The sequence below is a fragment of the Dipodomys spectabilis genome, unplaced genomic scaffold (assembly GCF_019054845.1).
Source record: "Dipodomys spectabilis isolate Male_0828 unplaced genomic scaffold, ASM1905484v1 ptg000073l, whole genome shotgun sequence".
NCBI lineage: Eukaryota > Metazoa > Chordata > Mammalia > Rodentia > Heteromyidae > Dipodomys > Dipodomys spectabilis.
The window spans coordinates 8,240,208-8,253,080 of record NW_024870750.1 but is presented as its reverse complement, the minus strand read 5'-3'; the positions used below and the strand labels follow the sequence as shown (position 1 = coordinate 8,253,080).

Below are 12,873 nucleotides of genomic sequence, written 5' to 3'. Positions count from 1 at the left end.
CCCAGCCTGTGGCAATCCTGACAAATGGGGGAGACCATAGGAAGGAAACTGAGCCCCTGAGAGAATGACTTTGAATAAGATACTGAGAGATGAACTCCCTCCCTTTCTCCCCCCTCAACTCTGACCCTCTCTCCCTCCCTTTCTCTGCTTCCTGGACACCATGAAGTTGAGCAGGCTTCCTCTGCCATGTGCTCTGGCCACCATGAATTGTGCTGTCAGACCCAAAGTGACAGGCCAAATGACCATGGATTGGTAAGCCAAGCTCAGAGAGACAAATAGTACATGTTTTCTCTCAGTTGTGGAAGCTAGATTTAATATACACTGGAACATGGTAAATTACACAGGATTCCAGGCATTCACACACAATGAGAACAAAGGAGGATACTCTTAGGGGAGGAACCCAAAAACATAAGGCTTCTACGCTTCAGCTCATATAAAATAATATTTATTGAAACGAATTCCAGGAAATGGGAAAACAAAAACCATGGATTGAAACCTCTAAAACCCTGATCTGTAACAAATCTGAATTCCTCATAATGTAATTATTTTAGGAACAATAGGAACTGTCACAGCAATGAAAAACTGACTAACATAATCCTTCAGGTGTTTCGTAAACAATCTGCCAAGAAAGTCAACCTTAACAACTTATTACTGCAACAGCCCATGTCACAACCATGCAAATCATGGTAACAAGCAGTCCTTTTTGTCTCTACTTCCGTCATGGTGCCCATGAAGAAGCTTGTGGTGAAAAAAAGAAACAAGTTCTGAATTCATCCATTTGAAGTTCAAACTCTGTAGCAGATATTATAGATGCTGCTAATGTCAAGCAGTTTTCTCAGACTGAATCAAAGTGAGTAGAAAAATCTAGGAATCCTGATGGAGAGGTCTCAATTATCAAAAGGATCAAAAGCAAGATCACCATAATTAGCCAGATGTGGTGGTATACACCTGTAATATCAGCACTCAGGAGGATTGCAGGCTCAAAGCCAACCTGAGGTACACAGTAATCCCCTGTCTCAAGTAACATATAGATAAATAAATAAAATAAATCAGTATGATTTACAAACTCTTTCAAAAAATATTTGAGCCTTATTGCCAAAAAATATTTAAAGAATCATCTGAGTCATTAGTACATGGTTGCTAACTAGCAAGAATGTTAATTATAAATTATGTCACTTTGAAATTAATCCAGATGAAGATGAGGACTAAAACTCACTTCCCTAGAATACGAACAAGACTTGGAAGAACAACAAGAAAAGTGTCCAACAATGTTAAGTAATCCTTTAGGTAAAATGTTGTCTAATTTACATCTTACAATATGAAATGACAATACTGAATACTTGAAAAAAGGCTAGTTCCACCAAGTATTTCCTTTTAATTAAACACAAAAGTGTGATGGGGTCCAGAGGTCCCCAGAGTGGCTAGCAGGGCACAGACATTTCCCTGACTTCAGAAAGTTCTTTGCCTTCTGCTCTTCTTCAGTTAACCTCCCACCTACAGTTAACAGTTGTTCTGACTAATCACCACTGATTTGTTGTGCTTATTCTTTTTTGCAGTTTGTTTGCCTATGATTGAACATCCTACAAGTAGGATACGTAAATGTTGTTTATTTGTTTTGGTTTTTTTGCCAGTCCTGGGGCTTGAACTCAGGATCTGGGCACTGTCCCTGAACTTCTTTTTCTCAAACCTAGCATTCAACTACTTGAGCCACAGTGCCACTCCCGGCTTTTTCTGTTTATGTGATACTGAGGGATCAAACCCAGGACTTCATGTTCATGGCTAGCTCTCTACCACATGAGCCACAGCGCCACTTCTGGCTTACCCAGGGCTTCATATATGCTAGGCAAGCACTCTACCACTAAGCCACATTCCCAGCCTCCACAAGTGTTTTTTAAATTGAAGCCAATTACAGAACCAGTGGAGGAATTACAGAACGTTGGAGGAGCACCACAGGTGATCTGGAAGCAAATGGTGCTGCACTCTGACTTTGAGTATCAAATGTTGATGCCCAAGAACTATACCATGCTCAAGAACCTTCCGGAGGTGGAGCTGGCAAAGAAAACATTACCTGCAAAAATGTATATTAGTCCCTAAAGTTCCACTAAACCCACAAGCAGACAGGTCAGTGCTTCCGCTGCCCTCTTCACCCTCAGTTCATAAGGGCTCACCTCAGATTCTGTGGCCGTTCTTGGCAACTTAATGTGAGTGGCTTTGATCCCAACCTGTAAAAACGAATGTTTAAACAGGTAAGTAGAAGGAAAACTTTAGAGGTGAGTCCATTTCTTTTTTTTTTTTTTTTTTTTTTGTCGGTCGTGGGGCTTGAACTCTGGGCCTGGGCGCTGTCCCTCAGCTCTTCAGCTCAAGGCGAGTGCTCTACCACTTGAACTACAGCGCCACTTCCGGTTTTCTGGTGGTTTATTGGAGATAGGAGTCTCATGGTCTCTCCTGCCAGGGCTGGCTTTGAACCGCGATCCTCAGGTCTCAGCCTCCTGAGTAGCTAGGATTACAGGCGTGAGCCACCAGCGCCCAGCTTTGAGTCCATTTCTTTTAAGAATGTGAATAAAACAACTGGTGTTAGGCATCACTTCACCCTAAGTGTTCAGAAGAATTCGTTCCTCATCCAACCCACTCATCATTCACTGTCACTGGTCACTTGTGCACTTTACATTATTTCATGTCCACTATAACAGCTCTTTTGGAAGCAAGGACATCAATGAGAAAGCATCCAGGACAATCGAACACCACCAAATAGGTAAACTAATGTCTACTAGAAGCAGAAAAGGTGTTATGGGGAGGAGCCCAAAGGGTGAGGTGTAAATGTCAAAAATTGGGGTGCTAAATATGGTATATAACATGTGAACACTGTTATATATTACAGACTGTGGTAGACAATTTGCTCCAGGGAAGTTAGAATGAACTTGTGACTTTGAAATTATGTAATCATTTAATCACAATCAAAAAAAAAAAAAAAAAAAAGAACCTCGGGGAAGGGAGGGAGGGAGGGGATGGTAGGGGGAAAACAATGGAGGGGGTAACAATGTTCAAGAGGAAGTGTACTCATAACCTCACTCATGTAACTGTGACCCTCTGTATAGTAGCTTTACAATAAAAAAAAAAAAAAAAAAAAAAAAAATTGGGGTGCTGAAGAGAGTGACAGCAACACTGAGCAAGGCTTTACCTCTTCAGCAGCCTTCAGCTTCGCATTTATATAAAGATTGGAATCATCTCTGTTGCCAACCTAGAATAACAAATACATGCAAATCAGACAATTAGGGAAAGGCAAAGTATATAGAAAAGCTTCTACAATTATAGTTTTGATAAAAGAAGCATCTGAGCTGTGTCACTCTAGCTACAGAGAATTTCTACAGGAGAAAAAGGAGGCTGTTGAGGCAGGCTTGGGGAATGAGTACAAGGGGCATTATATCTGTACTCCTAAGAGTCCCACTGAAGCATGTGTCTGCAGGCATTGCTATTAGGGGGAGAACCATGGAAGCCCAGGAGCTAAGGGATCGCCTGGCCACAGGGTGAGACCCCATCTAAAAAAAATAAAGGAAGGGAGGGAGGGGCTGGGCCCTGTAGTACATGCTTGTCAACTCAGCCACCAGGGAGGCTGAGATTGAGAGAATTGCAATTCTAGGTCAGCCTGAGCACAAAAAAGTTCAGGAGTCTCATCTCAACAGAAAAGGCTGTATGTGGTGTCACATGCCTGTCAGCTCAGGTATGACAAGAAGCATGATAGGAAGATGATATTTCAGGTCAACCCAGAGAACAATTGACACCTTGTCTCAAAACAACCAGAGCAAAATAGTGGGCTGGTTCCAAGTGTAGAGCACTTGCCTAGCAAGCTTGGTGCTGAAAGTTCATTTCCCAGCACCACCAAAAAATGAAAAAGAAAACGATAGAGAATGTCTGTATCTGTACTAGAAACTAAGCAAGTACTATAAGAAACATGGAATCAAGCCCGGCGCTGGTGGATCACGCCTGTAATCCTAGCTACGCGGGAGGCTGAGATCTGAGGATCACAGTACAAAGCCAGCCTAGGCAGGAAAGTCTGCAAGACTCTTATCTCCAATAAACCACTCAGAAAACTGGAAGTGGCACTGTGGCTCAAGTGGTAGAGCACTAGCCTTGAGGTGAAGAACAGAGGGACAGCATCCAGCCCAGAGTTCAAGCCCCACGACCGATACAAAAGAAAAAAAGAAAAAAGAAATGTGGAATCAGAAGGGCATGGGGGCTAATACCTGTAATCCTACCTACTCAGGAGGCTTCAATTAGAGGTGTAAAGCCAGCCTGGGCAGATAACATCTTCCAGACTCTTATTTCCAATTAACTAGCAAAAGCCAGAAGTGGAGGTATAGTTTTAGTGGTAGCGAGCCAGACTTGAGTGAAAAAGTTAAGTGAGCATGTCACTAGTGGCTGCTCAGGAGGCTGAGAGCTGAAGATCACAATTCAAAACAGCCCAGACAGGGAAGTCCATGAGACTCTCATCTCTCCAATAAACTACTCAAAAAAGCCAGAAGTGGTGCTGTGGCTCAAGTGGTGGAGCACTAGCTTTGAACACAAAGAGGCTCAGGGAACAGTGCCTAGGCCCAGAGTTCAAGCCCAAAACTGGCCAAAAACAAAACAAAACAAAACAAAAAAACTGTGAAGATGAAAGGCCCTGAGTTTAAGCCCAAATACTGGCACAATGAATGAATGAATGAATGAATGGAGAGCGGGAGCGAGCAAGCAAGCAAAAAAGAGTGGAATTCTGCTGGCATACCAGGACAATAGATCATGGAGGGCTGAGAAATCATAGTCAGGAAAGCAAGACACCAAAGAGGCAGGAGCACCGAGAGGCATATTCCATGTCCTCACCAAGAACAATAGAAGCTCTGTGCCCAGCTACAGAGAAGAAACAAGTTGGTGAGCAGAGAAGACCCCCAAGAGAACCAGAAGGCAAATGGCCACCTCCACAGAAGAGTCAGCGTAGGAGCCAAATCCTTTGAACCTGTAATGTCACTATACTGTCTCGCTTCCTTAATTACGCATATATTTGTGGCTTTTACATTACAACCACTCAGCTGTAAAATTTTGTTTTACAAATATTTGCCCATGTCCCAAAGTCGAAAACCAATACAGTAAGTTAGGTTTTTCCCCAAAATGTAGAGAGAGAGCTGACAAGTGGTTTTGTTAGAGGCATAAAAGCTTTTGCAGAGCCCAGGGAATAAGTAAAAAGCAGGGGGAAAGCTTGGCATCCCTGCCCCCATTTTCTACATGTCCTTGCTCCAAACCATTGTCTGTGAGGTCACTTTACAATCTCCTTGAAATCCTGGAAGGACCCAACTTATCACTGAACAAGAACATCTTCCAAGGAAAAACAGATTCCACAAGACAGACCATCCCCAAGGAGAAGATGACTGGAGAATCTGGAGCAGTGAAGACCAAGATAATAACTTTCCTGAAATGCCTCCCAACCAAGCACTGAAATAACATAATGATCAAGCAAGCCTTACTTTGACAGGGACTGTTTAGTCATTACATATAGCTCTCTCTGCCCAGTTCTTTTTCTAGAAAACCTAAAACTGTTGTGTATGCCCTCAAGAAAAGTGAAGGTATACTGAAGTGCTGTCTTCCCATAGCTGTCACATAATAGTACATTATTTCTCTGGGCAAGTGGCTGGATCTGACCAGCAGAACTCCTAGTTTGGTTGGGCCTGGGGTCCAGAGATAACTGAGGCCTGGCTCCTTTGAACAGCACAGAGCAGAAGGAGGCCAGTCTTCCTAACAGTATTTCTAGACCTTGCCAGTGGCCAATGTAACCAGATACTACTGCCCTCAGATTTCAGGATCAGGACCTGCACCCCAGCTTCAACTGTCTTACTTCTGTGAGCTGTATGAATTGCAAGGGAAACTTCTAGAATTTCAACAGTTCTCTGAAAAGAACTTGAGTCTTTTTGTTTTCCTTTTTTTCTGGACTGAACCCAACGCCTCAGGCATACCAAGTGCTAGACCACTGAGCTACATTTCCAGCATTTTATAAGGAAAAGTGGTTATATAATAACTGATAGACTAGATGAATGTTTAAAGAACATTAGATTCTTGACTGGCAGTCAGGTGGTGGGTGGAAGATGTGTCTCAGAACAAACCTTAATCCCACTTCAGTTTATCAAGAATATCACTTAAGCATTTTATCAGGAATGCTAATCTCTTTCTTCAAAGTGGTTGTGCATTACTCCATTTTAAAAAGCTCTATTCTAGAATGGGACTGCAGTTCTTTGTTAAATAGGAGTCTGCAAGCTGTTTCAGGAAAAGATTAAAAGGGGCATATTCTATATTCTAGGCTCTCTGGGCCACAGGCCTGTCACAGTAGCCACTTTAACCCTGTATAATCTGGTAGCCCTTGGACTCAGGCCACAGTTTACCAGTGTTGTGTTGTGTTTGTTTTGCCAGTAATGGGGATTGAACTCAGAGCCTGGGCGCTGTCCCAGTTCTCTTTAGCCCAAGGCAAGCACTCTACCACACTCTACCATGTGAGCCACAGAGTCACTATGGTTTTTCTGTTAATTGGAGATAAGAGTCTCCAATTGGAGATAAGACTTCCCAGCCCAAGCTGGCTTTGAACTTCAATCCTTAGATCTCAGCCGCCTAAGTAGCTAGGATTACAGGTGTGAGCTACTGGCACCAGGCTCATTGCCAGTATTTTATATCATGAAGTATCTTGGGTATTTATCTCTCAGTAATTTTTCTTTCCATTTTAGAAACATTTTATAGTCATTCAGGTCAATTTAGTTATTATTTTATTACTTTTGTCCATTTGTTTTGTAAGAACCAAGTAAGTCACTATACAAAGTACTCTCCATGGTTCCTGGTGGAAAGTAAACATTAGCTATTTTAATATTAATAACCAAAATATTTTAGAATAAGTGATAGAAGCAAGCCTAATTTATGTCTTTTATGAAAAAGATAAAAAATTTCCTATATTCAGGTTCTTAGCGAGTGAGTGAGCAGTCATCTTGAGGGGTTGGTGGGTAGCTACTGTCCATTTTTTATTTTAATTTGATGGTACTGGGGTTTTAACTCTAGCCCTCTGGCACAAGAGTTAGGCAGGTACTCTAACTGCTGAGCTACACCTTCAACCCTACCTGTCCATTCTTAAGAAGAAAAAAAAAAGTTCAACTTTAGAATCCTTTTTGTAGTTGTTGTTTGTTCGTTTTTTGAGACAGAGTCTCACTATGTAGTGTAAGCTGGCTTAGAACTCATGATCCTTTCCCTTGGCCATCATTCCAGCTGCATGAATGTCTTGCTAAAATGCTAGGGAATGTGGAGACTGACATTCTCTGAAGAAGCAGCATCTGTATAAACACCCTGTACACTGCTAACTATGGCTAAATACAATGGCTTTATTACAGAAATGAAATTATTTCAAATCAAGAGCTAAAGTTATCAAAGGTCATTCTTAGACCCTTTAATAGCCATTTACCAAACACTTAGTATCCTATCTAGCATCTTTTGATGTTTAGATTAAGGTTCTTGGACTATAAACTTGACACACCTAGCTAAGAATGAAATAATCACGAAGGGCAGAGGCTTATCTTATAGATTTCCTCTACCCTACCAGTAGCCCATCTACCAGTAAGCCCCACCACCAATGCAAAAAAGTTCTGGAAAGTTGTCAAGGTGAAATACACCATTCAAAATAACTGAAGCAGGGGCTGGGGAGGTGGCTCAGTGGTAGAGCACTTGCCTTGCATGCCTGAGGCCCTGAGTTCGATTCCTCAGCACCACATAAGCAAAAAGAAAAAAAGCCGAAAGTGGCGCTGTGGCTCAAGTGGTAGAGTGCTAGCCTTGAGCTGAAGAGCTGAGGGTCAGCACCCAGGCCCAGAGTTCAGACCCCACGACCAACCAAAAAAAAGTAAATCAAAATAGCTGAAGCCCACATTTCTGGGCCAGTCACTCATATTGACTCAGAATAAGCTATTTTCTTGTTTTCTTAAAGCAGTTGGTCTTGCATGTTAACAGATAGGAAAAGTAAAGAGGAAAAACAAATGGGTTCTGGAGCCAGGGCTGGATTGATTCAGGTCTCAAGATTCAGTCCCTTCCTGAGACTTTGGGTTAGCTACTCGAGATCTTCTTTTGAGCATCAATTACCATATATGAGAAATCAGTTCTCGGAGTGGTAGTGAACTCCTCACAGTGTAAGTAGTATTACCACCACTTCCTCCATAAAGGTATAGTAGGTGTAACTGGATGGATGGTGATCACATTTGCATTTTAACAGGCACTTCCATTCAGGTCAAAAGGACAAGGAGCAGGAGTCCATGGCAGAGGCCTAAAACCAGTGAGCAGAGGACTATACTAGCCCCAGGGGTGAGAGCAGCAGGAATCAAGAGAGGAAAGAGAACCCAAGAACCTACAAGAGGCGTGCTGGGGAATGCAGGAAGATAGCAGTTCCCACTCCAAGTTACAAAAAAACTAGAGACAACACTTTTTATCTAAGTGGTGTGTCTGGGGCTAAAGTCCAGGACTGAGGCTAAAGTACAGGACTGGAACATTCTGCCACTGCTTTGTAGGCCAGGACATAGGAGACAGGCATGTGTACAAAAGTGCTTCTAATCAATACATGTGAAGTAAATTCACAAAAGAACACAAACACTTTCCAAGATTACAAACCAAGAGGGTTGTCCTATGACAAAATTACATAAAACAGAACTAATGTGACGCAGAAGTCCTTGATTAACGTCAGTTTGCTTTAGTCACTTGTTTTGGGAGAAAAGATTGAAACTAGCCACTTTCGGAAATTTGGCTGTAATTCTCAATCCTGATTCTCAGAAGGCCAAGCAAAGTGGTTAGTTTCAGCTTGGTGGCTTGAAACTTCAGTACGTAACTCCGTTTGATTATTTTTAACTCAGAGCCTCATGTTCTCCCTTGGGTTGTTTCACTCAGGACTGCCACTTACGCCAGGCCTCCAGCCTGGCATTTTGCTTAATTGAAGAGGGAATTTCACAGACTTTCCCGCCCAGGATAGCTCTGGATTGTAATCCTCCAAGTCTCAGCCTCCTGAGTAGCTAGGATTGCAGGCATGAGCCACAGGTGCTCAGCTTTTTTCTGTTTCTTTTTCTTCTTTCCTTTGGAAATTAAGGGTTGAAATCCAGGGCCTCATATATGCTAGGAATGTACTCCACCACACCTATACTTCCAGCCTAAAAACAAATTTCTTGCCTAGGGCATATACTTTTCCTACAACCATTTAGAAAAATAAGCCAAGGAATAACCAAATGCATCAAACAGACACTTACCATATACCTTTGACTGTGTGTGGGGGGTGGGGGTGGGGGCCGCAGTCCCAGTGCTTGAACTCAGGGCCTGGGCACAGTCTCTGAGGAATCAAACCCAGGGCTTCATGCATGCTAGGCAAGCACTCTACCACAAAGCCACATTCCCAGCCCCACCTTTGACCCTTAATACCTTTCAAATAAAGGAAAACCCACCACCACTTAGAAGGCAGGTCAGGCCTCTGTGCATGCCCCCTTCTCAGCTAAGGGCTAAAGAGCAAAAGGGCAGAAGTGGTGGTATTTAAGTACCACTCACTCTGAAATTCTTGGTAAACAAGAAACAGAAACTTAGCAAGGGATTAAATAATGTTTGTGGAGACCTCCATAGAGAACATGAGGTGAGGAAGCTAGTATTTCTGAAGTTTCAAACAAAAAGCTATGTTCCTTCCTGCCATCCAAAATATAGACATTCATTTGTACATTTGCCCATATAATACCTTTTTTAAATTTTGGTTGGTACTGGGGCTTGAACTCAGAGCCAGAGTGTCCTCCCTTAGCTTTTCCACTGAAGGCTGGTATTCTACCGTTTGGGTCACATCTCTACTTCTGGCTCGTTGCTGGTGAGTCAGAGATAAGTCTTTCAGATTTTTCTGCCTAAGCTGGCTTTTAGCCTCAATCCTCAAATCTCAGCCTCCTGAATAGCTAGGATTTATAGGTATGGGCCAATTGAACCCAGCCATCTGCAAAAGTATTTATTGAATGATTTCCTACTGCATAAAGCTGGAGTTCAGAAAAGAAGCTCGATGTATAAATTTGAAAGTGTTCTCTCATGAACTGTAGGACTGGGGAAGAACCAGATGACTAAGAGCTCTGAAAGATGGGTCTAGGGAAGTAAGTGGTGTCTGAGAAAGCAAGAACTCCTAACTTAGTGGACATCTTGATTTAGAAGTTATTTTATTGTCCTATCAGATAAAATCACCTACGGTAATGGTCCTTGAAGTGTACCCCATGATCTTGGATGATCTCACTACCTTTCTAAAAGATCTGTGAGTTTTCAGAAGTACCTCCATAAGGCCTTCCATAAGGACTGTACTAATTTACATTATATCAGTCTGTAAGAGTTCCTTTTAATCTACATGTCACAAGCACTTGTTTTTTGTTTTGTTTGTATTTTTCTTTTAAGATAAAAGTTGATGATTCAACTATTTGGGGTATATATTTACAGGAAACAAGATCAGCACACCATGTAATACCAGCATTCTCATGTTTATTGTAGCACTGTTCAAAATCACTAAGATTGCCAGGCACCAATGTCTCATGCCTATAATTGTAGCAACTCAGGAGGCTGAGATCTGAGGATCATGGTTCAAAGCCAGTCTCAGCAAACAAATCTAAGATTCTTTTTTTTTTTTTTGGGTCCAGTCCTGGGGCCTGAACTCTGGGCCTGGGTGCTGTCCCTCAGCTCTTCAGCTCTAGGCTAGCGCTCTACCACTTGAGCCACAGTGCCACTCCGGCTTTTTTCTTTTTGCTTAGGTGGTGCTGAGGAATCGAACCCAGGGCCTCAGGCATGCAAGGCAAGCGCTCTACCACTGAGCCATCTTCCCAGCCCAAATCTAAGATTCTTGACTCCAATAAACCAGCAAAAAGCCAGAACCTTGAGCAAAATAGCTAAGCAAGAGTAGATGGCTCTCAGTTTAAGCCCCAAAATTGGTTGTCATGGCATGGGTGCTCGCACACATACACACACATCTAAGATACGGTGTGTGTGCTGAGGTGCCTATCAAGAGATGAGCAGTTGGGCTGGGAAGGTGTCTCAGTGGTAGAGCGCTTGCCTTGCATGCCTGAGGCCCTGGGTTCGATTCCTCAGCACCACATAAGCAAAAGAGAAAAAAGCTGGAAGTGGCTCTGTGGCTCAAGTGGTAGAGCGCTAGCTTTGAGCTGAAAAGCTGAGGGACAGCGTCCAGGCCCAGAGTTCAGGCCCCAAGTCCGGACCAAAAAAAAAAGAGATGAGCAGTATAATTTGTGGAGGGGAAGGGGAAAAACGAATCGTTTAAATAGGGAAACAGGTGGACCCATTGCAACAATGAGATGTACAAGTCGTTATGTTAAAAAATGAACTTTACAACTTTGGTGTGTGGTGGGGGTGTAGCAGGAGGATCGGGTGGGGGCAGAGGGAGGATGGGAAGGGATGGGAAGGGGAAACAAAGGAGGAGGCTACAATGCTTGATAAGAAATGTACTCATTATCTTGCCCATGTAATTGTAACCCCTCTGTACGGTATTTTCACAATAAAAAAAATAGTTCATGTACTAAAAAAAAAAAAAAAAAAAGGGATGAGCAGATAAAGAAAATACGTGGTACATACACATAGTAGAATATTATTCAGCCATACAGGTGAATAAATCTAATCATTTGTAGCAAAATGGATGAAATTACTAAGCATTTTATTAAGTGAAATATGCCAGACAGAGAGACTGTATGTTTTCTTTCATACATGGAAGCTAAACAAAGTTGACCCAAATACAAAAGTCATTACTGGAGGTTGGGAAGGAACTGGGGGGAGAGGGGTAGTAGATAAATGGAAAGTATTTCATCATCAGTGTATACTGAACACATGTACTGAAATATCACCGTGAACAACACTGATATGTACAATAATGACATTGAATAAGAGGGTGGGAGCAGATACCAGTGGCTCACACCTATAATCATAGCTATTTGGGAGGCTGAGATTGGGAAAACCACAGGTTGAATCCAGCCCAGGCAGAAAAACTCATGATACCGCTTTTCAACCTGTAACTGGGCTCAGTGGTATGCCTGTCATGCTAGTGCTGTGTGGGAGGCTGACATCGGGAGCACACAGTAAGAAAGCAAATGCAGGAGGGGAATTTAGCTCTTCTATGGTGCCAGATGGTGTAGGGTTGTACAACACATTAAAAAAAATCATAATTCTCTTTTCACTAAATTTCATAAACAAAATGTCAAGGCATGGGAGTACATGCCTACAATCCCAGCTGAAGCTAAAAGACTGAGTTCAAGGCCAACCTGGGCCCCATATCAAAACCCTATCTCAAAAAAACAAAAAGTCTGGTGCTAGTGGCTCATGCTTATAATGCTAGCTACTCAGCAAGCTGTGATCTGAAGATCTTAGTTTGCAGCCAGCCCAGGCAAAAAAGTTTGAATGACTTTTATCTCCAGTTATACAGCAAAAAAACCAAAAGTAGACGTATAGCTCAAGTGGAAGAATGCCAGCTTTGAGGGAAATAACTAAGGGACAGTGCCTAGGCCCTGAATTCAAACCCAGTACTGGCACACAAGCACCTGTGTGCGTGTACACACACACACACACACACACACACACACACACACACACACACACACACACACACACACACACACACACACACACACACACACACACACACACACACACACACACACACACACACACACACGAAATAGAAGAAGCCCCAAGCATGGTGGAGAGGTGTTAGTGACTTCAGATTAATTCAGCCTTCCATGGCTGTCTACTCCTATTAAACTCATTTTACTAATCACAGGATAGAGTCTTTTTTTTTTTTTTGCTGGTCCTAGGGCTTGAATTCAAGGCCTAGGCTCT

At 42.6% G+C, this 12,873-nt stretch overlaps 1 protein-coding gene across 1 annotated transcript in view; it reads right to left on the bottom strand.

Moving 5' to 3' along the window:
* Positions 1-12,873, bottom strand: part of Mthfd1 (methylenetetrahydrofolate dehydrogenase, cyclohydrolase and formyltetrahydrofolate synthetase 1) — a 76,601-nt gene that overhangs the window by 46,961 nt on the left and 16,767 nt on the right. Inside the window, exons 3-4 of the mRNA XM_042682493.1 lie at positions 3,179-3,238; positions 2,169-2,222 (exon numbers count right to left, since the gene is read on the bottom strand). Coding sequence (XP_042538427.1) covers positions 2,169-2,222; positions 3,179-3,238 — 114 coding nt within the window. The remainder of the gene's footprint in view (positions 1-2,168; positions 2,223-3,178; positions 3,239-12,873) is intronic.